We start from the raw sequence: 26989 nt of genomic DNA on the forward strand, positions 1-26989 counted from the left end.
CAAATCTTGGGTGATAAGCTATGAGGAAATGTCAGCTATGACAGAAATGAAAAACCGTTCTGGAAGCCCACTGTTGATATTAGCCCACAAACTTTCCCCATTGCTTACATTAACCTGCCTAGGCTGTCTTCGTTAAATCTGAGAAATGAGAAAAATAATTCGTGTAACCCTTCATAGAAGAATCGTGAAAGAAACTCATGTTGACAGAATATTTGATTGGCAGCCTTTATGCAAGTGACATTATTTTCAGCCAGGAATATCTTCATCTTTCTCAGCTGAACCTGTATAATATTTGCAGAGTCTCTATATTAGAAGTTTTTACATTTCTAGCTTAAGCCATACTTAAAAGATGCAGGTTCATGGTACTTTTAAAAAAATTGGAACTTTTATTAAAATTATCTCAATGCCAATACTTTTTCTGGATAAAGGTAAATTAAAGAGACACACAAAAATTAAAGTTTAGTCTCTTTTCTGGAAGAGAAGCAGGATTTTTTTGCATTACAATAAATCTTCAGTGAGCCCCTTTAATAATCATGGGGTGTTATTACCCAGGTCTGGCTCATGTCCTTTTTTCGTCTTTGTCGTTAAGACTGAGTCAACGTGTAGACCCAGCCTGGTATGAGACATACAGGAGGCATTTCATTAATGTTATTACACATCCCCACTTCGTACTTATCTATATCCCTCATAGAGGTTTTTATTTTATTTATTTATTTGTTTATGTTGAGATATAATTGACACACAACATTATGTTAGTTTCAGGTGTACAACATAATGATTTGATATTTGTGTATATTGCAAAATGATCACCACAAAAGTCTGATTAACATCCATCACCATACATAATAATGAATTTTTTTTCTGGTGATGAGAACTTTTAAGATCTACTCTCTTAGCAACTTTCAAATACACAATACAGTCTTATTAACTATAGTCACTATGCTGTAAATTACATCCCCAGGACATGTTTATTTTATAACTGGAAGTTTGTACCCTTTGGCCCCCTTCACTCATCCCCCACCCCCCAAGTCTGGCAACCACCAATCTGTTCTCTGTATCCTTATGGTGGTTTTTAAATTTTGAGGTTTATGTTTTGTATGCCAGGAATCAGGTTAAAAATGCAGATTCCCATGGATGCTGATTGAGGGGGTCTGGGGTGTGTGGACTGCCGTGGAGGACGGGGGTGGGGGGTGGGGGTGGAAAGGAACCAACATTTTTACTGAGTCCTCTCCATGCTCTCCTTGCCCTTCAGAATCTCTCTGAATCAGAGCTCTCTCTCACTCTCCTAGAGTTCTTCCTGCAAAGTCATTTCTCATCTGCTCTTGAGCTCTTCAGCTGGGTCACTTCCACTGTTCTCTGGGCTCATTCCATGAGCCTTGGCCTGGATTGCTTGAAAATAGAGTGAATTAAAATAAGTCAAATGATTTTATTAATTTTATACTTGTCTTTAATGGCTATAGTTGTGAAGAAAATGGAATAAATATAACTTTAATACATTTTAAGAGCCAAAGCCATCTGATTATGGAGCATAACATTTGAGCTATGTTTACCATCTTTAAATGGAAGCTTTAAGGATAGGTCATAATTGACTCCAGATCCTATTAAGGGTCCCATCTCAGGGGTGTTTCAGAGGCTTCTCTATGGATTTCTTAAATATATAGTTACAGTATCTAAGGAGTCTCTGCATTTAGTCAGCCTGAAAGACTCTATTAATAGTCAGAGAGAAACTGAGTTTAATTTATCAAATTGTGGAATTTACTTGCTTGCTTTTTAACATACTGGTAACATGTATATTAGCAGTAGTGTTGGCCAAACCTAATAGCCACAAACGACTTGGTGTATTCAGGACTGTATCTCTAAATTTGTTTCAAAAGACAGTTTCTTTAAAAAGATTTTTGTTACAAAATTAATATTTTATTACAACAAAAAGATAAAGCAAATACGGATAGGAAGAAAAATAACCTATTACCTTATATTCTTAAATGACCACCAATCACTTTTTGGTGTGTATCCTTCAAAATTACTTTTTATGCACGTATCAACATATAAATATATGGAAGGATGCCATGCACACTGTTTTGAACCCTTTCAGGTAAATAAATACAACAGTAGAGTCTTCCCAGGATGGCTTTGCCTCCTGAGCTTCTATTCAAACCAGCCCTTCGCCCCAGAGGGTATTGTGCTTGCTTCCTCCAAGGGTACTCTCTTCCTTTCTTATTTTTACTACTCCTGTCTCCCTTCTCCTATCCAAATCCTACCTTATTTTTTTCCCTGACACATAGTGAAGTTCCACCTCTTCCTGAGGTCCTCAATGATTCTCCAAACAAGAAATTGCTGTCTCTTCTGGACTCATTGAAATATTTGTCAGCAAAAGCCATTGGATTTGAGTAACTAGAAGGAATGAGAGGGATGTACAAGGAAGAAGACTGATAACATATTCAGCAGTAAAAGAAAAACTTTTGAACAGAATATTATAGAAGATTGTGTGTTAAAATCATATCATACAATATTAATGTCATTTAGAGCAATTAGGCCTAATAAGATACATTCATTATACAAAAAACATATGCATTATAGATTCTTTTGATTAAATATCCTATATTAGTTATTTTTTATGTTGATTTCAATAAAAATTTGAGCTTAATTGAAAATTAATTTGAACTCTAGAAACAAATTTAGGGTTGTATAAAAATTTCATTTGTAAAAGGGAGTGATTCAGATTGCTGTGGAAGGAATGGATTACTTAATAAATGGAATGGAGACAAGTCCATCTCACAATTATCAGCATTGATCAAAATAAAACCTTGATGTATTATGATTTAATATAAAAAGTATGAACCTAGTAAAAGAAAACTTTGGTAAATATATCATTTTTGGGGGGGGGTAGAACTTTCTAAATCGAAACCAGCACATAGGGGCCACTTAGTAGTTATTGAATGAATGAATGAAATATAAAAAGCAAAGGAAGAGACCATGGAGAAAAGATCAGTAGATTTGACAACATAAACATCTTAAAGGTCTGTATTTCAATTTCTATTATTAAATTTGAAAAGCAAATGACAAACTTGGAAAATATTTATGCTGTGTAGTAGGTAGAGGGTTAATTTTTTTTTTAAAGATTTTATTTTTTTCCTTTTTCTCCCCAAAGCCCCCCGTACATAGTTGTGTATTCTTCGTTGTGGGTCCTTTCAGTTGTGGCATGTGGGACGCTGCCTCAGCGTGGTTTGATGAGCAGTGCCATGTCTGCGCCCAGGATTCGAACCAACGAAACACTGGGCCGCCTGCAGTGGAGCGTGTGAACCTAACTGCTCGGCCATGGGGCCAGCCCTGAGGGTTAACGTTTTTACTAAATAAACAACTCTTGCAAATTAATAAGAAAAGCTACACATTTCAATAGAAAAATCAGTTAAACCGTGTATAAATGTCACTGAAGAATAAATATAAATGGTCACTAACCATATAAAAACTGTTCTAGTTTTACTAGTTAGTTGAAGAATGCACATTAAAAAAAATTCTATTTGTCATGTGTCAGTGAGAAACTTAAAAAAACACATATGCCGTGTTGGTAAGAGTGATTAAAAATGGTAGGTTTAATATACTGTTTCTGGATATATTGCTGTATCTTTACAAGGAGGCAGTTAGGAATACATTCTATAAAATTTAAAAATGTGCTTAGCTTTTGGTCAAGTCGTTCCATTTCTCGGGGAATTTTCCTAAGGGAAGTACAGATCTACACGAAGAATAGCTACAAGGGTGTTCACAGTATCTTTTTTTTTTTAAATAAACAACAACATTTGGAAATTTTTCCTCCCAGCTTTATTGAAGTATAATTGACAAACAAAAATTGTCTAGATTAGAGGTGTACAATATGATGATTTGGGTTACCACACTCAAGCTAATTAACATGTCCGTCAGCTCACATAGTTACCTTTCTGCTCTTTTGTGGTGAGAGCGCTGTGAGCCTCTCTCTCAGCAAATTTCAAGTACACAATAGAGTATTATTAAGTCACCAGGCTGCACATTAGATTCCCCAGGGCTTATTCATCTTATCGCTAAATGTTTGCACCTTTTGACCACATCTCCCTATCTCCCCTGAGCCCCTCCCATCAATTGGATGTTGCTAGTGCTAGTGCAATGGCTCTGGAGCCTGGCTGGTTGGGCTTGAGTCCAGGCTCTGTCACTCTCAACTGAATGACCCCATGCTGTTCCCTAACTTCTCTGTGTCTCAGTCTACTCATCTGTAAAATGGGGGTCCTGTGGTCCCTGTCTTACAGGGAGGATGTGAGAATTCAATGCGTCACACAGAAAAGGTTTAATAAGTATGAGCTATTATTTTGTTCATGTTTAAGAATGATATATCCATACATTGGATGTTACTCAGCTGTTAAAATCATAATTTAGAAGGGTATTCAATGACATGAAAAAGTGTTTATCTGTTTTCAAGCGAAAAAAGGCAACATACAAAATGGTATATAAATGTTCACATTTAAAAAATTATATAAGTGCATTGAAAAAAGACTGATAAAGAGTTATGAAAATGGTAGTAGTGGGCATCTTTAGGTTGTAAAATTTTGGGTAATTTTAATTTTCTTCTTTGTGTTTGTCTGCTCTACATTTTCTACAGTGAACATTTTTTTTTTGTAGTGAGAATAAGATAGACCAAACAAATAATAATAAAAACAACACCCCATTCTAAATTACAGTTTTCCACAATAATGAGTAACTCACATGAAAAATAGGATAGTTTTGATACATTAAAGCTGATAAACTAAAAATAGCGTGGGCTTTATGGTTTCATAGACTGGATTTGAATCCTTAGCTCTATGAATCTGGATGTGTTATTAATGCACCCAAACTTCAGGTTCCTCCTTGTGAAATGGGGATGAATATCTCTGCTTATCCAATGGGGACATTGTGAAGGTTGGTTAAATAGTGCATGTGAGAGCTATTCATAAACTCAACAGAGATACACAAATACAGAATCTTATTATGACCATCAAACCCTACTGATGCTGTTAGACTTTATGTGCCAAAGAAGAGTACGGATTACATCTCCAGTAAAAGCTTTTTTTTTTTTTTTAATCAAAGAGGTACTTGGGACTTTGACAGTCTTCCTAGTTGCTGTTAAAAACTCTTCACATAAAAATATCAAGCTTTTGATTCCAGATGAATTCTTTGGTATAAATTTTTTCTCCTTTTGTTTTGCTTCGAGGGGCTGTGAATCATTCAGAAGACAACATGAATTCCTGAAACTTTTGCCTTTTGTTTTAAAATTTAAGGCGATCATCCCAAAGTAAACTGATATTTTACAGTGAGCTCTGAAAGAGACCCAATCTAATATATATATATATATTTTAAGATTTTTATTTTTTTCCTTTTTCTCCCCAAAGCCCCCCAGTACATAGTTATATATTCTTAATTGTGGGTCCTTCTAGTTGTGGCATGTGGGACGCTGCCTCAGCGTGGCTTGATGAGCGGTACCATGTCCGGGTCCAGGATTTGAACCAACGAAACACTGGGCCACCTGCAGCAGAGCGCACGAACTTAACCACTCGGCCAGGGCGCCGGCCCCTCTAATATATTTTTTTATAGGGACGATGTTAGAAGTAGTTCAAGAGAATTGGAAAAATAGTAAGCGAAAATTGGAAATAAAATTTACCACGTTTCTAGAGTTGGACCACCATAGGGAAAAAAAACCCCTGTTCTGCGGTTCAACTATTTTCTTTTCTCCATGTCTTATCCTGAGCTATTATTAACACAGATCAGATGGAGATGTCCCAAAATTTCTAAGTGATTTGCATGCTGGTTTTCAAGTTAAAAAGAGAGAAAAGCTGGCAGTCTACAGAAGTAGAACTTTTAAGGAAATTTAAACACTATTGACATACTTTTTAAGTCTTGGAAAGATAGAGATGGGGAATGCTGCTCATATAGGGACTTTTCTTTTTCTATGAAAACAACCACAAAGTGCTTGAAATATGACCAGCTTTCAGGTTGTGATTTGTTTTAACCTTTTCTATGTCTTTTCTGTCAAGTGATCTCACCAGTGATTACCAAATTTATAATCCCTTACATCTCTAATCTTTAATACAGCTTGCTCCTGAGACTAAGGCTGTCATTCATTGGATTATGGATATTCCTTTTGTTCTCTCTGCCAATCTCCACGGAGGAGACCTTGTGGCCAATTATCCATATGATGAGACGCGGAGTGGTAGGTGTTCTTACTGCTGCTCTAATTGCTTCCAGATTTACAATTACTTTACAAGGCTTTGTATGATGGTTTCTGTAATAGTCTCTTAAGTGATTTTCCCTGTAGAAATACACGTTTAACAGCAACATCCCTTAACTATTTCATGGGCCATTGGCATATATATTTGGCAGAAAAAGACTAAATCTTTTTAAAAGTTTGGGTTAACAGAAACGTGGTCTTGACAGAATACTTGGACAGAAGAAAGGGAGAAAATGGAAGTCGTGAAGTTGGGTAGCTCTTAGACCCTGGTAAAATGGAGAGATAATGAAAGTTACATAGGTTTGTGTACAAGATGGCTAAAAATGGAGGCAGCCTCTTGGCACTTGGTCAGGAACCATGTGGATCTCTTACGTGTGTCTTATGCTCTCACACTTTTGCATTTGGAACTGTTTCTAGTGTTGTCAGGGAGGGGGAGTAGTGCCTTGGTTTGCCAATTAGTTGTAGGCCAGCTTCAGGCACAGCAAGCTTTAGCCAGATAGCTATTTTCAGCTTAATTTTTGTTGCTCCAGAAGATTTTCTGCTTGGATCAGTTCTCAGGGGCCTTTGAAGAGTTACCTCTTTGTAAACACAGGATGACAATTTTAGATATTGGAAACTTTGAACTTTTAAGAAAGTCTTTGGTGAAACAGAGTTAGAATTTAGACTTTGGGCTTTGTCAATAGCTGGGAAATAAAAGCCTGGCATATTTTATAATACATGAATAAGAATACAGTCTATCAAAATATATATTCTTTTTTTCCATAATACACATGGGAGATTTTTTTTTAACTCTAAACTCAGATACTGAAAAGTATGTGTGAGAGAGGTTCACAGTGGCTATGAGGTTAGTACAGGTAGATTTTTTAAATTAAAAATTTTAACAATGGAAATCTTCTTATTGTTTTCCCAGGTCCAGTTTACTATGATCTTATCATCTTTTCTTGAGAAGGTTTCAATTCATAAGTAGAATGTACAGTTTACTATGATCTTATCATCTTTTCTTGAGAAGGTTTCAATTCATAAGTAGAATGTACATTCTACCCAATTTCTACTTTGTGATATTAGGAATGGAAGTTATATAACCTAAAAACGATGTGTAATTGTTGAGTACTGAAACCTTTGCTCCTTTCCCATGGTGACGTAGCTGAAAAAATGCACCAGCAAGAGATCAACACTGAATCACTCTTCAGAAACATGCGCTGCTCCTTGGTCTGTGTCAGTTTCTTTAATCTTGTGGGTTTATTTTCTAGGTAGTGCTCATGAATATAGCTCCTGCCCAGATGATGCCATTTTCCAAAGCTTGGCCCGGGCCTACTCCTCTTTTAATCCACCCATGTCTGACCCCAATCGGCCACCATGTCGTAAGAACGATGATGACAGCAGCTTTGTAGATGGAACAACTAATGGTGCTGCTTGGTACAGTGTACCTGGTGGTGAGTTTCTGTTTTGCTCTTTGATTATGTGATGGTGGCTTATTTATAATTACCATTTAGATTTAGAGAATCTTCAGTCCTCTTTAGTCATTAAGAAATAGACTGAACCTGTAGTTCATCCATTAAAATTAATCAGTTTTCTGCATGAATGATTCCTATTATATATCTTTTTGTTGAGTTTTAAAAATCAGGATGCTAATTGAAGAGATATAGGAAATGAACTGAAGACGTCCATTGGGAAAACATATAAATTGAATATTGTCAATGAGCCTACTTTTCAAATTCTGGCATTATGGAGTAAGATAGCATCCTGATTCTATGTTAGCCAAGTTTTACCATAGGTAAATGTATATTTTAGAGGGCAGGCCTTGGCCTTTAGCATATCTTGGTTCACATACTTTTTTGTTTTTAAATGATGGGATAATGGGGACTATTTGATGTGCAATATTTAATTTATATTCACTACTGTAATAAGCACTATTAGATCAGGAGGCTCTTCACCTTTTATGGAGTCTGGAAAGGGAAAAGCCGGCTTGCAGCACAGCCACTGGAGGAAGCATCTTCTAGACAACCAAGGCAGCTCTCATGGCTCCCTTTGCCCCATGTGACTCTGTGGAGCTCTTATGTTTATGGCTACCTGGACCAACAGTTATATAATACTCACCTCTACCAAGGGTGAAGAGGGACGTGTAAGGATACTGCTATGTTTTGTTTTCCTCTTTGCCTACGGAAAATTTTCTACAGCCCACTTGGACATGAAGACGAGAATTCCTTAGGGCAGTAGCGCACTAGCTAATTGTAGGGTTTTGGTTTGTTTAGATTTAGCACTCCCCCCTCTGTCCCCCACGTTATAGCTTGAGAAATAAAGTCTATGTCAGATTTAGGATTTAGACTATGTCAAATACTTCAGATAGGACGTAATTTTATACTTCAGTTTTTATGAAAACTTTAGTAATTCCTTTGGAATTACCTTTTTGGACAACCAGTGCATTGTTACAGAATACCAAGTAATTCCTATTAGTAAAATAATGATAATAATAATAATGTTAATCTTAGTCAATGATTATGGCCCACGACAATCAAACAGTAAAAGAAAGCTTTGACTTTCTTTAGCTTTCTATCTAGTGAATAAAATCAGTGCCTTAGGTCAGATTTTTGAAAAGCAGAGCCTGAGATAGGGGTGTGGATGCTCATAATTTATCGAGGGAGCGCTCTTTAGGAAAGACCCTGTGTGGAACTGAGGGAAGCAGGGTAAGGAAGGGGATAGAGCTGAGCCAGGATATGGTCTCAGATGCAGTCTAGCCTTGGCCTGAGCCCTTGGGAGGAGGGCCTCAAGCATAAGTCACAGGCAGGGTTGTTCTGCCTTGAGGCAAGGGCGCCAGCCTTTGGTGGCTCCATCTTAGTCAGTCACCGTTTGTGGGCTGCTGTGGAGAGATTGGGAGTGGGAGATTGAAGGATGTAACCTCCCAAGCCAGGTGGCTCTAGCAGCAATTCTCTGAAAAACAGGGGCAATCTGGGGCACCAACAGCATTCATTGCTACTTTGAATCAGGTTAAAATTAAAGTTGTTCTGGATACAGAATCTTCCCTTTGGTGCAATTTGAAGTATTATTATCATTATATCTTACATGTAGTAGATACCCAATGATTGTTGAATTAATTATTAATTATTATCAAGACTCCCAGTCCCTCAGGAGTACACCTTGATACTGGTTGGACTTAAGGAATAGGATGGTATGTCGGATCATCATCGTACATGACTCTCCTCATTCTTCCTTGGTTGGGGGGTAGGCTTAGAGAGATGTACGTTTCTTTAGTAGGCCAGGAAGGATGGCGTCTTTCACCCTGCAGTCTTCTTTTTTAAAAAACTTTATTTATTATTTTAAAAATTTTATTTTTTCCAGCTTTATTGAGATATTAACATATATTGTAAGTTTAATGTGTACAATGTGGTGATTTGATACATGTATGTATTGTAAAATGACTACCATGGTAAGGTTAGTTAACACATCCATCACCTGTCATAATTACTATTTTAATTTTTTTGTGATGAGAACATTTAAGATCTAGCAACTTTCAAGTGTATAATACAGTATTTTTAACTATAGTCACCATGCTGTACTATAGATCCTCAAAACTTACTCATCTTGTGACTGGAGGTTTGTACCCTTTGACTAACATCTCCCTAATTTCCCACCCCTATCCCCTGGCAACCACCATTCTACTCTGTTTCTATGAGTTTGGCTTTTTTAAAATTCCACATATAAGTGAGGTAATATAGGATTTGTGTTTCTCTATCTGACATCTTATTTAGCACAATGCCCTCGAGGTCCATCCATGTTGTCGCAAATGGTAGGATTTCCTCATTTCTCACGGCTGGATAATATTCCATTATGTGGTATGTGTAGATATCTATATCTATATCTATCTATCTATAGATATAAATAGGTAGATAGATATCACATTTTCTTTATCCGTTCATCTGTTGATGGACACTTAGGTTGTTTCCATGCCTTGGTTATTTTGAATAATGCTGCAGTGAACAGAGGGGTACAGACATTTTTTCTTGATAATGATTTCATTCTTTCAGATATATACCCAGAAGAGGAACTGCTGGATGGTATGGTAGTTCTATTTTTAGTTGTTTGAGGAACCTCCATACTGTTTTCCATAGTGGCTGCACCAGTTTACATTCCCACCAACAGTGCACAGGGGTTCCCTTTTCTCCACATCCTTGCCAACACTTATCTCCTGTCTTTTTGATGATAGTCATTCTACCAGGTGTGAGGTGATATCTCATTAGTGACACTGAGCACCTCTTCATGTACCTGTTGGTCATTTATATATTTTCTTTTGAAAAATGTCGATTCAGGTCCTCTGATCATTTTTAAATTGAATTGTTTATTTTTTTGCTATTGAGTTGTGTGAGTTCCTTATATACTTTGATATTAACCCCTTATCACATTTATGATTTGCAAAAACTTTCTCCCATTCTGTTGATTGCCTTTTCATTTTGTTGATTTTTTTTTTTACAGAAGCTTTTCTCTGTACAATTTATATCCAGTTTGATATAGTCCTACTTAGTAATTTTTGCTTTTGTTGCCTGTGCTTTTGGTGTCATCCAGTAAAATGTTGCCAAGACCTACGTCAAAGAGCTTTTTCCCTATGTTTTCTTCTGGGGCCTTTACAGTTTCAGTCTTATATTTAAGTCTTTAATCCATTTTGAGTTAATTTTCGTGTATAGTGTAAGATAAAAGTCCAATTTCCGGTTTTTTTTGCATGTAAATATTCAGCTTTTTCAACACCTCCTATTAAAGAGACTATCTTTTTTCCATTGAGTATTCTTGGCTCCCTTGTCAGATATTAGTTGACTGTGTACACCAGGGTTTATTTCTGGGCTCTTACTCTGTTCCATTTGTCTACACGTCTATTTTTATGCTGGTATCATTCTGTTTTGATTATTATAGCTAGTAGTATAGTTTGAAATCTGAAAGTGTGATTCCTCCAGCTTTGTTCTTATTTCTCAGGATTGCTTTGGCTACTCAGTGTCTTTTGTGGTTCCATATGAATTTTAGGATTCTTTTTTTCTGTCTCTTTGAAAAATGCTATTGGAATTTTGATAGGATTGCAGTGAATCTGTACATGGTTTTGAGTTGTATGGACATTATAACAATCTTCCCATCTATGCACACGGGATATCTTTCTATATCTTTGTGTCTTCTTCAATTTATTTCATCAGTGTCTTATAGTTTTCGGTGTACAGATCTTTTACCTCTTTGGTTAAATTTATTCCTAAGTATTTTATTGTTTTTGATGCTATTGTAAATGTGGTTGCTTTCTTTATTTGTTTTTCAGATAGTTTGTTGTTAGTGTCTAGAAATGCAACTGATTTTTTATGTTGATTTTGTATCCTGCAATTTTAATGAATTTTTTATTACTTCTAACTTTTTTTTGGTGGAATCTTTAGGATTTTCTATGTATAAGGTTATATCATCTACAGGCAGAGACAATTTTACTTCTTCCTTTCCAAATTGGATGTCTTTTATTTCTTTTTCCTGCCTCATTGGTCTGGCTAGGACTTCTAGGACAATGTTGAATAGGAGTGGTAAGAGTGGGCACCCTTTTCTTGTTCCTGATCTTAGAAGAAAAGCATTCAACCATTCACCAATTAGTATGATGTTAGCTGTGGGCTTGTCATATATGCCCTTTATTATTTTGAGGTATATTCCTTCTATACCCAATCTGTTGAGGGTTTTTATCACGAAAGTATGTTGAATTTTGTCAAATGCTTTTTCTGCATCTTTTGAGAACGTCATATGATTTTTATCTTTCATTCTATTAATGAGGTATATAACATTTATTGATTTGTGTATATTGAACCATCCTTGCATCACAGGGATAAATTCCACTTGATCATGGTGTATGATCCTTTCAGTGTGCTGTTGAATTCAGTTTGCCAGTATTTTGTTGATAATTTTTGCATCTGTATTCATCATGGATATTTGCCTGTAGTTTTCTTTTCCTGTAGTGTCCTTATCTGGCTTTGGTATCAGCATAATGCTGGCTTTGTAAAAAGAGTTTAGGAATGTTCCTTTTTCTTTAATTTTTTGGAAGAATTTGATAAGGATTAGTGTTATTTCTTTTTTTTTTAATGTGTATTCAAATCTTTTGCCCAATTCTTTTTTTGAAGATTTTTTATTTATTTTTTTCTTTTTCTCCCCAAATCCCCCAGGTACATAGTTGTATATTCTTCGTTGTGGGTCCTTCTAGTTGTGGCATGTGGGACGCTGCCTCAGCATGGTTTGATGAGCAGTGCCATGTCCGCGCCCAGGATTCGAACCAACAAAACACTGGGCCGCCTGCAGCGGAGCGCGCGAACTTAACCACTTGGCCACAGGGCCAGCCCCAGTGTTATTTCTTTTTTAAATATTGGGTAGAATTCACCAGTGAAATCATCTGGTCTTGGGCTTTTCTTTTGGGGACGTTTTTGGTTACTGATTCAGTCTCCTTATTAGTAACTAGTCTGTTTCAGATTTTATATTTCTTCATGATTCAGTCTTGGTAGGTTGTATATTTCTGGGAATTTATTCATTTCTTCTGGGTTATACAATTGTTGGCCTATAATTGTTCGTGGTAGTCTCTTATGAAGCTTTGTATTTCTGTGGTAAAAGTTGTAATGTCTCCTCTTTCACTTATGATTTTTTTGAGTCCTCTCTCCTTTTTTTCTTGGTAAGTCTAGCTAAAGATTTGTCTTTTTTGTGTATCTTTTCAAAAAACTAGCTTTTAGTTTCATTGGTCTTTTCTGTTATTTTTCTGGTCTCTTTCATTTATTTCTGCTCTAATCTTTGTTATTTCTTTCCTCCTGCTAACTTTGGGCTTAGTTTGTTCTTTTTCTAGTTCTTTGAAATGTAGGATTAGATTGTTTACTTGAGATCTTTCTTTTTTCTTAAGATAGGCAATAACTTCCCTCTTAGGAATGCTTTTGCTGTGTCCCATAAGTTCTGGTATGTTGTGTTTCCATTTTTTGTTTGTTCAAGATATTTTGGTTTCCCTTTTGATTTTTTCTTTGACCCATTTGTTGTTCGGGGGTATGTTGTTTAGTTTTCTACATATTTGTGAATTTTCCAGTTTTCTTCCTGTTATGATTTTTAGTTTGACCCCATTGTGGTTGGAAAAGATACTTGGTATATTTCAGTCTTCTTAAATTTGCTAAGACTTGTTTTGTGACCTATCTTATGAACTATCCTGGAGAATGTTCTGTGTGTGCTTGAGGAGAATGTGTATTTTGCTGCTATTGAATGGAATGTTCTGTAGGTGTCTGTTAGGTTGATTTGGTGTAAAGTATAATTCAAGTACAATGTTTCCTTATTGATTTTCTGTCTAGATGACCCACCTATCCATTGCTGAAAGTGGGGTATTGAAGTTCCCTACTGTTATTGTATTGTCTATTTCTCCCTTCAAATATGTTAGTATTTGCTTAATATATTTAGCTGCTCCAATATTGAGTGCATATGTATTTTTGATAGTTATACCCTTGGTGCATTGACCCCTTTATCATAATATAATGACCTTCTTTGTCTCTTGTTACAGTTTTTTGCTTAAAGCCTATTTTTGTCTGATATATAGCTACCTTTGCTTTCTTTTGGTTTTCATTTGCATGGAATCTCTTTTTCTAGTCCTTTACTTTGAGCTGTGTGTGTCCTTAAAGCTGAAGTGAGTTTGGGGTTCTTGTAGGCATCATATAGTTGGGTCTTATTTTCTTGTCCATTCGGGCACTCTATGCTTTTTGTTTGGAGAATTGAATTCATTTACATTTAAAGTAATTATTGATAGGTAAGAAGTTATTAGTACCATCATATTAATTGTTTTCTGACTGTTTTGTAGTTCTTTTGTTCCTTGCTTTTTCTCTCGCTCTTTTCCTTTGTGAATTGATGATGTTCTGTAGTGGTATGCTTTGAATCCTTTCTCTTTAACTTTTTCTTTTAATGAGGAAGATTAGCCCTGAGCTAACATCTGCTGCCAATCCTTCCTTTTTGCTGAGGAAGATTGGCCCTGAGCTAGCATCTGTGCCCATCTTCCTCCACTTTATATGTGGGATGGCTGCCACAGCATGGCTTGATAAGCAATGCATAGGTTCACGTCAGGATCCAAACCAGGAACCTGGACCACTGAAGTGGAGTGCGTGAACTTAACCACTACGCCACTGGGCCAGCCCCTCTTTAGCATTTTTTAATCTACTGTAGGTTTTTGCTTTGTGGTTACATAGGCTTACATAAAACATTTTATAGATGTAACAGTCTATTTTAAGCTGGTAGCAACCTAACTTTTATCCCAAACACAAACTCTACCCTTTTAACCCTTCCTCCATTTATGTTTTGAAGTCACAATTTACATTGTTTCATATTGTGTAACAACTTATTATAGGTATAATTATTTTTAATATTTTTGTCCTTTGACCTTTTTGCTAGAGTCAAGTGATTGATACACCACCACATTACAGTATTAAGTATTCAGAATCTGACTATATACTTACTTTTACTAGTGTGTTGTATATTTTCATGTTTTCATGCTACTAATTAGGTCTCTCTTGGCCCTGAGCTATGCCACCTTGGGGGAGGGGTGACATATGGAAAGTGAAACTGTTCCTCCTACCCTCTACAATGCATCCAATCTTGGATTTTTTTTTTTGCTCCAGGGGTGTGCTGGCTCTTTTCCACTGGACTCCCAGACTTCCACAAAGGCACTCTGTTCATGGGTGACTGTCAAAATTGGTATTCTTTGAGGGGAAGACAGTAGAAAACTATTTCACCATCTTGGCGATATCAATCCCCTGTTGTTTTCTTTGAAGCTGATTCCAGCAATATGGAACGTGGCTGATGCCCGCTTTATCACCCTGAAGCAGCAATACATTAAGCTAAATGGTTGCCTAAGAACCTGAGAGAGTTTGTGCTATTGAGGTAATAAGAATCTCCCAAGTACGTTGTTCTTTGCCTTATGGTAGGTGATTTCCCTTGAGGTTTCCCACAGGCTTCCCCAAATGCACTGGTTGGTGTGTCTTTTACTTGGCTCTCAATTCAGCAGAACAGCCTGTGTAGAGATTTAGTCACCACATGCAAATGTTGACTTTCCATTTGGTGCTTTGGCAGGAATGCAAGACTTCAATTACCTCAGCAGCAACTGTTTCGAGATCACTGTGGAGCTTAGCTGTGAAAAGTTTCCACCTGAAGAGACCTTGAAGAGCTACTGGGAGGATAACAAAGATTCCCTCATTAGCTACCTTGAGCAGGTAAACAGTCTCCAGCATGAAACGGGAGATTTAAAAGCATTTAAACCTGGAGTATAATAGTCTCCTTCCAGTCCAGGGGAATCCATCCACCCAGAATGAGGATGGTAAATTTGGAAAACGTGTCAGTAGTGGTTCAAACAGGCTTTCATTTAACATAGGTTTTGTGGTTGGTGACTATTCACTGAGAAGTGATGATATTGGAGAGCGGTGGAGACGCGAGGCAAAGCTCTGTTTTCATTAGAGTGCTCTCAGCAAGGGCAATCCTTGGACCCTCCTCCACCCTGATCCCCTTGGGCCTGTCAGGCATCCCAGGCAGGACCAGGACTAGAATGAGGGAAGTGAGGCACCTAGGTTACAAAACTTAAGGAGGCATTTGCACTCAGGGGCATGCAGATATAGGACCAGCACCTGAGTGTGAGTGCCTCCTTAAATTTTGTGCTCCACATGCCTCACTTGTCTCACCCTAGACTTAGCTGGGTCTGAGGTAATAAAAATAATGATAGCTTACATTTATTTGGCATTTACTATTTCCCAGGCCTTGTTCTAAATGCCCTCCATGTAGTAATTGATGCATTTAATCCTCCTGACAACCCTGTGAGGAAAGTTATTTCTTCTTCTCCTCCTTCTCTTTCTTCTTCTTCCCTGAATTGTGAAGGAGGAATCAGAGGCACAGAGAAGTTAAACAGCTTCCCTGAAGTCACTCAGCTAGCATCCAAGGTGTCTAGATCCAGAATCACCGTGCTATTATGTTTCTCATGCCCCAAGCCTAGATCTTGACCAGAGAGTCACTTTTGTACCCATTCCAATGGGATCTGTACACAATTTTGGGGAATCTCACTATCTGTTAGAATAAAATACCTACTCAGACTCAACCCAGGCCAGGCCCCTGCCAATCCCACCCTTCTATGCTATGTAGACTTTGGCACTGGGGGGCAGTGGTGGTGGAAAAGTTCTAAGGATTCTGTTCCTTGCTGCAATGGTTTGACAGTCCTCAGATGCCATTCTGTATGTGGTCATTTACACCCGAAGTCAAGCAGAGTGATGTTAGTTTCACACGCCAACAGATAGTCTAGGCTGATTTTTAAATTAATTTGGCATAAACAAGTGGTGTTAAATGTGTAGCTATTTGCATGTATATAGGTACATATAAACGTATATATATATGAGCCCAATGCATTTAAAAAATAATAGTTCTTTTACACATGTCAAATATCCATATAATACCTTACCAAAAGGGGTTATCATAGAATTGATCCACTGATGACAGACAGTAATTGAAAAATACCCATTACAGAGGATCTTGTCAGTCAGTGGACTCCTGCTGCATGTTAACATAGAAAGGTATGTTTTCAACAATAAAAGCTACGGATAATTAGCCATGTTGACCCTGGAACACCCTTGGTGGGAACCCCTATAAAGTGTCTCCTCTGAGGAGAGAACTTCCAAGAGCAAAGTTAACTGAAAAATGTATTTTGGGGGTAGAAGAAGTAAAATGGGGCTATTTGGTGTGTTCTCCACTTAGATGTCAAAGAATACCTCTTCAACATAATGCTTTTCATTTTATTTACATATTTTTTCAACAAAATGTTATTGAGCTGCTTTTGTGTCGCAGGCGTCCTGTGAGGCACTGGGGATAGTGACCGCCCTTGAAGAAGGCTTCTTATTAGTGGACTTTGGAAACATGAATATCTAATCACAGGAGAGGATGCTAAATGCTAAAAGCTAAAATAAAGGTTAACTACAAGGAGCACTGCTAGTACACAGATGGGTCCCTACCCAGTCCTGGGGCTTTAGGAAAGGCTGCTTGGATCCGTACTGTGAGGTTTACTATGGTTGATGCCAATAAGGTTATTATTCTGATCAACAGTTAAAAAACAAGTTCAGCTGCTGCCTACCTCTCTTAGCTCTTGTGAAAGAATGCAATACAAAACAAAATAGAATACAAATGTGTGCCATCAGGAAAGAGGAAGATATTTGTCATTTTTATGGTGGCAGGTGGGCATGTCTCAGTTCGTCGAATAGCTGTGTCAGTTTATAAAGAAATAAGCTGAAAAGAAGAGGGACCAGGTCATACAGTCTTGTTTTATGCCGCTTGGAATGAGAATTTGATCCGTCCACAGATCTGTGTGATCCACCTTGTTATGGCATCGATGATACGGTGCAAGCCGTGCAGTGCAGAAGCAGAAAGAGCGGTATTTACAGTGAGCTCATACAGCTTGCCTCACAGAAAACTCCAGTGGAGAGAATCAAAGGCTGATGAAAGATCAGTGCAGACTGCCAGAAATTCTGTGTTGAAATTGTTTTCTTGACAGTGAAACAGAGTATGGTGGTGATTAGTAATTGAACACCTGGGCCTAAAATGTAAGCGTGGACTAATTTACGACTCATGGAAAATAGGTGATTAGGAGTCCTAAGTCTGTAATTGAGAGAAAATCTCTTGCAGAACTTTAAAGGGAAGTTTGCAGGAGCTGGGATTGTAAAGATAATTCGGGTAAATGGTTTGCTGTGGTAGAGAGCCCCTCACTCAACAGCTCTGGAACAGTCTAGTTCTCAAAATTCCCAAAGAATTTCACAAAGAATGGTTCATGGGCACCTGCATCAGAATCATCTAGGTTCTTGTTAAAAGTGAGTGTCTGTCCCATCATTGACTCACATCCTTGCAGGGCAGGACCCGAGGATCCCCACAGCAGCAAGCTTTCTGGGTGACATTCAAGCACACAAGGGATTAAGGACTATTGATATAAACAGTCCTAGCAACAATGGAGAATCTTCTGGATGTTTTTTTTAGCCTTGGTTGATTGAAATGTCCTGGAATTTGAGGAAAGAGCATTACAGGAGGGACAAGTGTAGTAAATAGCTTCTCCAGTCAAGAGTGTAATGTGAACTTGTGTGATTTCCTTTGCAAAAGCCATAAAGTGACAATGTTTTCCAGTCTGCATTCGTGAGAGGTTGTGATAGCCTGTAACATTTCTATTGAGATTTATTACTACTGTGGAATTTTTCAAACAGAAAAACTTGCTCCACAATTGGCATATCAGCAATAGACATATACTTAACTATTTGTTAAGCCACATACTGTAATGTAAGTCTTGGATTGCAGAGGCAGAAAAAAGTAGTCATGAATATTAACTGGGTAGATGTGCCTAATACAAGTGCTTTGTATGTTTTGAGATGTTAGACTTATTTTAAATGATAAGGAAATTTAAAACTCGTTTCTTTTAAGTTTATAATGTTGATAATTTCAGAATTATAGTGCCTCAAGATGAACAAAATACATGTGGGTAAATAATTCCTCTTTTACAAGCTTTCTAAGATTCTTTAGACAGCCCTCATATTAAGAAATTTAAAGTTTGTGTTTTTGCTCTGATTTTCTGCTCTATGCCACCTCTGTGTGTATCTCTCTTCCTCATCTCTACGATTTTTCTGATCCTCAGCCACTTTCACCATGTGAATTTCATTCAGAAAGCCTGTTTCCAGTGGCTAAATTTCAATCTCTTTCAATTTTGGTTGGCTGGTTCATAGATAAATCTTGGGGAAAAGTCAAAGGTTCACTAGATCTTAAAAATGTCTTTGTGTTTTTAAAATATATTTACTCTCTTCTCACTATACTTATTGTCAATAAAATTATAATTACTGACAACATGTATAGTTTTTTACCGTTTCTAAATTGCCTTTAGAGAAAAGAATTTTATGTTTTTTTTACAGAGTTTTAGAGGTTCTACTTTTTTAAAAAAAAATAGCAAATGCAAGAAGATTTGCTGATAACCAGGGGCATCTCTTTGATAAAACATTGTACCACTGCCAAATTTATCCTTTTATGACAAAGGGATATTTGAACCTTACTCTATCTTCTGTAGAGAAATATTCAAATATCATCATTGCAAAAGAAAATTCATTTTCTAGGGCCTTTTGAGTGAGGAGCAACCTGGGCCATTGGGAGGTTGGGACATGTTCTGTTAAGTAATCAAGCTTAATGAATTACCGCTTGATATTCCAGAAGCAGTACTTTCTCAAGACCTGAATTGACTCTCTGTCACTTCAAACACATATTGACTTATCTTTAAAAATAAAGGAAAAAGCTGTTTTTGTAGTTTACATGGCGTTAGTTGATGACTGCAACTTAATTCAGGGGGATTATTCTCAATAGAAACTCTTCCATTTTATTTCTAAATCCAATTTTCAGCTGTGAAGTTCACTGATCTTTCATGTTACTTATTGTCAACCAAAATAATATTGTTAATGGGCTTACTGCAAAAGTAGTCTTTTTATATCAGTATATATCTTTTTATCCAAGATGAACAAATATTAAAGGGCTGTAATGTAAATATTCTTATTAACTGACAGTGGTCATATAATCTATATACAAGTGACCAAATTTAAAACAGAGAGAAAGTAATGAAATATGCTAAGACCAGAACTACTTTACAGATATAACAGACTTTCTTTTTTGTTTTTTTGTTTTGATGGTTTGGAAGTTACTTCACAGTCTTTCTTTGACTCACAACAAGGTATCAATTTTCAGGGGATTACTTCTCATTTGTCCACTTGAGAAAAAGCAGAATAGAGAGTGCTCAAAAAATTCAGTGGCCATTTGAACATGTTTTGATTCTTAAACAGTGAGGATCTACGGTATTTTGCTATAAAATAAGGAGATTCTTGATATGAAATGTGTTTTTAGGTCATTTCTAATATGCATTTTTTGGTTGTCCTTGACCTTCCCAGATACACCGAGGAGTTAAAGGATTTGTCCGAGACCTTCAAGGTAACCCAATTGCCAATGCAACCATCTCCGTGGAAGGAATAGACCATGATATTACATCTGGTGGGTGTTCTTTGCCGTCATCCGGAGGCTCTTGTGTTATACACAAGAACGTGATTACTTTTCCTGCTAATTGTAATTCATATGCTATTCTAAGCAAAACAATTAAATGCCTCATATCTCTTTACCTCCTCTCTCTCCAGCTTTGATCTAGTTAAATTTCATTTGTGGGAGCAGGTCAGGCTATTACTCAGGGTGAGTTTAGAAATTGGGGAGCAGCAGGTGGCGCCCTTTCTCCAGCTATCTCACCCCAGAGCTGCGAGGTGGTGCCATCCACTGGAGACTATTTGTAGTTCTTGAGGCAAAGGAAGATGAACTAGCTGGAGTTAAAATATCAGTGTCTTTCTGATCTCTTAAGAAGATGTACTAATGAGCAGTTAATTGGTGGACCTCAGGAGGGAGCAAAGAGTAAGAAAGAAGATAATGGCCAGCATGTTGTGGATTTAGGATTTCTCATACATTTCTTCATTTAATCCATATAATAAATCCAGACTTATTCAAGGTTAAAACGGAATGTTACGGGCTTGAGGTTGATGTTACTTATCTAGGTTTAAAGCCTTATTTCTGTTTTTCTAGTTTGGGCAAAATGATGTATTTTCCTGGCAAACCTACTTACTCCTGTTAATAAACATCTATCCCGCTCGTTTTAGTTTAACTGTTGTTTGTTGGGATCTTGTCAACAACAATATCTTTTTAGCTATAAACTCTTTACATATTTTTAGACTTCACACTTAATTGACCTTTAACTTATTTCCTAAACCACTCTATACCATTACCTCTCTCTTAACCCCTACATTTATAATTTGTATTTTTTAATCCTTAACATTTGTCCTCTAAAATTCTCTTTATTCATTCAATAAATATTTATTAACAACGTGCTAAGTGCCAGCACACCTTTCCAACCAACATACCAGAATCTGGGCCAAGATCTCTCTCCCCTCAGTCCTCAGGGAGGGGGCTCCTAAAGATGGCGCCCATATGTTGATCCCCTCCTACCACAGGAAACCTTATCTATCTGTTCACCCTAGCATGCCATACAAATATTTTCTCTGCATCCATGATGTGAAAATTTTAGGAAAATCTAACGTAGGGAATAAAATAGGTGGAAAGGAATGAAATCTGAGGAATGGACTTTGAGACACTCCAGCTGTGCGAGGGCAGTGTAGGAAGGAGGAACCAGCAATAGAATCTAAGTTGGAGAGAAAACTGTGTTGTCCCGAAATCCTAGAAGTGCTTCAAGAAGGAGGGAGTGCTAAAAAGTGTCAGGTCACATGAACCTTATGAATAAACTAGTGTGGAGAATCTTTACAAAATCTGTTTCACTGGAGAAGTGGGAGCCTGGTTGGGGAGGTCCAAGGGAGACTAGGAGGAGAGACATTAGATATAGAGAATATTGACAGATCTTTCTAGAAATTTTGCTATAAAGCAAAGAAGATAAATGAGGCACTAGCTGGAAAAAGATGTGGTGTTTACATCTGTGGAAGAGATGGTGATGGGTGTTTATTTTTTTCTGACTGTTTCTATTTTCACAGTGAAATAAGATGTAAAGCATCAACTGAGAGTGAGGATGAGGGGATGTGTTAGAGGTGATAGGAAAAAGGAGAATGTCTGAATTGTCTCCTGGGACCTTGCTACTCAAAGTATAGCCCCCTACTAGCAGCTGAATTCAGCATCACCCTGGAGCTGGTTAGAAATGCGGAATGTCAGGGTTTACCCCAGAGCTAGTGAAGTAGAATTTGCATCCTACCAAGTTTCCCAGTGATATGCAGTCATCTAGGAAAATGGGAGAGTGAACCACTAGGGAGGGAGTGACTAGAAGGAAGACAGGACAGTACCATGACCTGTGGAAGGCTCGTGTTTATGAATCAGAGACAGATCAGCGTGGCTGTGTGTTTGCTCCAGCTCCTGGCGGCCTCATGGAGGTAGGCATAGAGAGCTGGAAATTATCCAGGGTTGGTGATTTGCCACGCAGGAAATGAGTTGAAGGCATATGCATGAGAGTGAGTATAGTGGTGGGCCAGGATCCTAATCTAGGTTAGGAGGGAACTGCAGATATGTAGGGAGTGGAAGAGTGTGAAACGTAACTCTGCTTAAGAATTCTCTGGAGAACTTGTTGAAAATTCAGTTCCTAGAAGACACTCCAGACCACCATATTCTGAATCTTTAGAAAAGTAAATTTCTAACAAGTGCCTCAGAGTTTCTGGTGAGACTACCTTTGGGCCACACTTTGTAAAACACTGATCTTGACTCTCAGACCATCAGATCGTCACCTTGCAAGATCCTTGGCAAGAATCAAAACATGATGCCAGATGCTCTGACCCCACCACTTGGGGACATTGTATATCTTTTTACTTGTGTCACTCCTGAGTTGCTTATGAAGATTCTTTATCTTAGAAGATTTATTAGACAATTCAACATTAATATTTATAAAATTACTATAGAAATGATACCCTCTAGAGAGTTTCCACACTCTTTTCAATGGAATTTCATCAAATTCCATAAGCATCTACTTTAAAAATAGAGAAACAAAGAAGTTGAACTGCAGTATAGTGAATATTCCTTAGATGGTATCATTATGCGTTTCCTGTATGTGTCTTGCGATTTGATATTATGTTTCCCTACAGCAAAGGATGGTGATTACTGGAGATTGCTTGTACCTGGAAACTATAAACTTACCGCCTCAGCTCCAGGCTATCTGGCGATAACAAAGAAAGTAGCAGTTCCTTATAGCCCTGCTGTTGGGGTAAGTAATCATAATAATAGGTGAGATTTATTAAGCACTTACCATGTGTCAGGCCTATGTAAGTGACTTATATTTAATCTGAATAATGACCCTATGAGGTAGGTACCTTTATCCCCATTTAACAGGTGAGAAAGCTGAGGCCTTGCAAAGTACGTGACTTGCCCAAGGTCTCATTGGATGATTTAATACCACCACTCAGTGTGAAGCTCTGTTATTGGTTCTCAGTTTTTAAAGAGATCCACAAGAAAATCGAATAAAACTTTAAAAAATTAAACTTTTAGTTGCCACCCTTGATTTCAATGTAAATGAAATTCTGTTCCATTTATCTTTTATCCCTGGCACTTAATAGATACCCTGTTCATTAAGTATTAGGGAAAATAATTTATGCTTTCAAGATAATTTTAGGCATTAACCACACATTGAGTAAGCACATACTATAAGCAGGGCCCTATGTGCTAAGCACTATCAAAAACTGTATCTTATTTAAGTAGATACCATTTACTTTGCCAGGATGGTGATGGTGATAAGGCCAAAACTTCTCTTTGTGCAGGATTTTACTGCTATCTTTGTGCCATTACTGGGACCATGAAATGGCCTACAGGATTTTCAAGCAAAAGGCTAACTTGAAAGGAATTTATTGTATTTTTATTTAGAGACCCAAAGTTTTGAGTATAAATCCTTGGGTTTTGCAAACAAAATATCTTGAGTTTTTAACAGGCGCTTTGGTTTTGTTTGGGTGTATATGTACATTAGGCTGTATATGTATTAAAATCAGGAAATAAATCTGGGCAAATAAAACCTCAAAAATGTAGCTCCAGGACTGGGTTGTAAAAGGCTCAACTATTTTGATCCTTAGCCTTTCTAGCATGGGTTAGTTCAAGGAGGTAGTGAGGAGTTACATTCCTAAATAGCCAGGGGTATAAGAGGCCAAATCAAAGAAATCTTAATTCCACCTAGAATGGAAGCGTAGAAATCAAGAGGTCCAAGGAGGATTGGGGTTGGGGGCTGCATATTTTCATATTTCATATTTCAGCATACGCTTTATGCTGAAGTGTATGAATTCTCCATAGACCTGCTGAGGACTCCCAGTTCACAGGGAGGGTTGAGTTCCTGGGCCACTGGCCTCTGTGGTGGTTTGGAGATGTATGTGCTTCCATCAGTTTCTTTAACAGATTTAAGATTCTGGAAGGCAGAATCTTGTTTGGGACACCAGAACACTAAACTGCATTCTTCCACATTCCCCCAGGTATTAGGAGAAAATTCAAGGTTGACTGGAGAGGCTCACTAAACAGTCAAAGGCAGAAAATTAATTGTAAATTACATCCTTTTGTTGGGGGAAAAGACTGCCTTTAAATAATCTGCTTTAAATAATCCTACAAAGCTTTTAGATCAAAGCACATTTCAAACATATGGCTTTTGATATTTTTTTCCCTGAAAGTGTCTTTTGTTTATCATGAGAGATTTTTTAGAATATACTTTAATTCAGGTGGCTAGATTGAGTTTATCCTATAAACTCTAAAACTGCTTTCTTTCCCCCAGCTTTTAAAAGTACATATTCAGTTTGATGACAAAATATTCTTGATTTTCTCCTTTAGGTTGATTTTGAACTGGAGTCATTTTCTGAAAGGAAAGAAGAGGAAAAGGAAGAATTGATGGAATGGTGGAAAATGATGTCAGAAACTTTAAATTTTTAAGAAGGCTTCTACTTAGCTGCTTTTAATCTATCTAGATAATGTAGTATTATGATGTAATGTGGCCATTTTCTTTTAGATTCTGTGCAGTTAATATTTAACATTGATTTATTTTTTAATCATTTAAATATTAATAGAAATTACTTAAAATAAATAGTTAGACTCTTAGGTCAAAATGTAAGAATTTTGGTCAATTTCTTCTCTTATATAACATTCATTTTCCTACATATATTACACAGAGGACTGTAGAAAAGATTTAAGTGATCCTGCCTTCTTAGACTTAAATGCAATATTTCATGAGTTATTTACATTACTGAACTTTTTGAGTAATTCTAACTTTTAAAAATTAATGAAGTCCTTTTAATGTAATTGGTGACAGTGTCACATAGTGAATGCCATTGAAAAGGTCAATAGCTACAGCTTGGAGTTGTGAGCACTATACTGCAAGACTTAACTAGTTCAGTTTAAATTGTCATTTGTCTCTTGTGCTGACAAGCTATATAAGCATAATCTTGTTAATGCATTTAATGGAAAGAGAATGTAAATGTTTGGCAAGAGGTTTAATGAAAGGAATAGAAACTGATTTGCTTGTACATATAGGGACAATGTCGTTGTATTATTCAGCCTATTAACACTACTTCAAAGTTTAGGGTTTTCTCTTGGTTGTAGATTGGCCCAGATTTGCATTCTGAATGAATAAAAGTAAAAAAAAAAAATCCCCATGGTCTGTATTTTAATTCTTTATGGTTTTTGGTCTAGAGTTGTGGTCTGCTGATAAAAAAACATATTCCCTTGATAGTGCCCTCTCATTTGTTCATTCTCTACTTTTTAAAATTCATTAAGTGACTGCTGTATGCCAAGCACAGTGCAAGCTCTGTGTATATTATTGTGGTGGACAAAAGGTTCTGATTCTATGGCTCTTATGGATCAGTTGTGGACATGGACTTTAAATAAATATACACACAAATGAATATGTAATTATGTATTGTGTTGAGTAAAATCACGAGAAAGAATAGTGTGTGGAGAAAGAGAATGTCAGAGCAACTTAAATTAGACTGAATGAGGGGACTCAGAGATGGCCTCTCAATGCGTGAAAGCCCAGACCTGAAATATGAGTCCGTGTGAGCAACACAGAGTGACTGAGTAGAGGGATATGTGTGGGGGTGTGCATGTTGTGGCGGTGGTGTGGTTGACCAATGCTCCAAGTACAGGTTTTTGTTAAAATAGAGCTAACTGTTGTAATAATAGACCCACAAATATATAATGGCTTAAGCACAATAGAAGTGTATTTCTAACTCAGGTACCTGTGCTGGGCAGAAGACAAAGATGAGATGGCTTTTCTCCACACAGTCATTCTGGGACTCATTCTGACGGAAGATTTGCTATCTTCTACATGTGGCCACCAAAGTCGCATGATAGTCATCTCCATTGCCACTAACGGGAAAGGAGAAAAAGCATGGAGGAGTATGTGGGGGATGTATTTATGGGCCAGGCCTGGAAGTGGTATACATCACTTCTGCTCACATCACATTGTCTATAATTTTATTTGCTGGCCACAATAATTGCAAAGGAGTCTGGGAAATGTAGTCTAGCAGCACACCTAGGTAGGTGAGGAGAATATGGTCTTTGGTGAGCATCTAACAGTCTCTGCCAGAAGGAACAGCATGTACAAAGACATCGGGATAGTAAAGAATATAGCTTGGAAGATTAAAAGAAGGACAGAATGACTGGAGCAGAGACGTGTGGGAAGTGGGAAGTAGAAGCCAGGAAAATGGACAGGGACAAAATCATGCAGGACCTTATGGACCAGACTTGAAGATTTAGGATGCTTTTTTTTAGAATTGCTGAATGTTCTTAAGTGAGGAGGGACATGATCTAATTTGTTTTAAAGGTCATTCTGGCTACTGTGTAGAGAGTAGAAACAAAAGTGGAGGCCAGTTGGGAAGCCATTTCAGGAGTCTAGGAGAGAGGTGACTTGGATCAGGTCATGGCAGTAGAGATGAGAAGAAGTGGGGTGGGTTTGTGATATATTTCAGAGGTAGAATTTACAGGTCTTGGTGAGGGATTAGATGTGGATGGTGACAGAGAGCTAGGTGTCAAAGATGACATCACGCTTCTAACTTGAGCAAATGGGTACATGGAATTTGGGATGTTGGAGAAGCAGATTGGAAAAGGTGAGAAGAAAAAAATTTCAATATAGGAAATGTTATGCTTGTAAGATATACAAATAGAGGTGTTGAGTGTGTAGATGGATATCCTATGTGTGATGCTCTCAAAAGAGGCCTGGGATTG

The 26989-nt window shown here is 37.3% G+C and overlaps 1 protein-coding gene across 1 annotated transcript in view; it reads left to right on the top strand.

The window, feature by feature from the left end:
- CPE (carboxypeptidase E) overlaps window positions 1-25675 on the top strand; it is a 104062-nt gene extending 78387 nt beyond the window's left edge. The window contains exons 4-9 of the mRNA XM_014851446.3: window positions 6091-6208; window positions 7477-7659; window positions 15305-15444; window positions 20167-20266; window positions 22888-23006; window positions 24602-25675. Of these exons, the coding sequence (XP_014706932.2) occupies window positions 6091-6208; window positions 7477-7659; window positions 15305-15444; window positions 20167-20266; window positions 22888-23006; window positions 24602-24700 (759 nt within the window). The 3' untranslated portion in view covers window positions 24701-25675. The remainder of the gene's footprint in view (window positions 1-6090; window positions 6209-7476; window positions 7660-15304; window positions 15445-20166; window positions 20267-22887; window positions 23007-24601) is intronic.
- Window positions 25676-26989: the final 1314 nt, after the last annotated feature.

The sequence above is a fragment of the Equus asinus genome, chromosome 3 (genome assembly GCF_041296235.1).
Source record: "Equus asinus isolate D_3611 breed Donkey chromosome 3, EquAss-T2T_v2, whole genome shotgun sequence".
NCBI classification, from domain to species: Eukaryota; Metazoa; Chordata; class Mammalia; order Perissodactyla; family Equidae; genus Equus; species Equus asinus.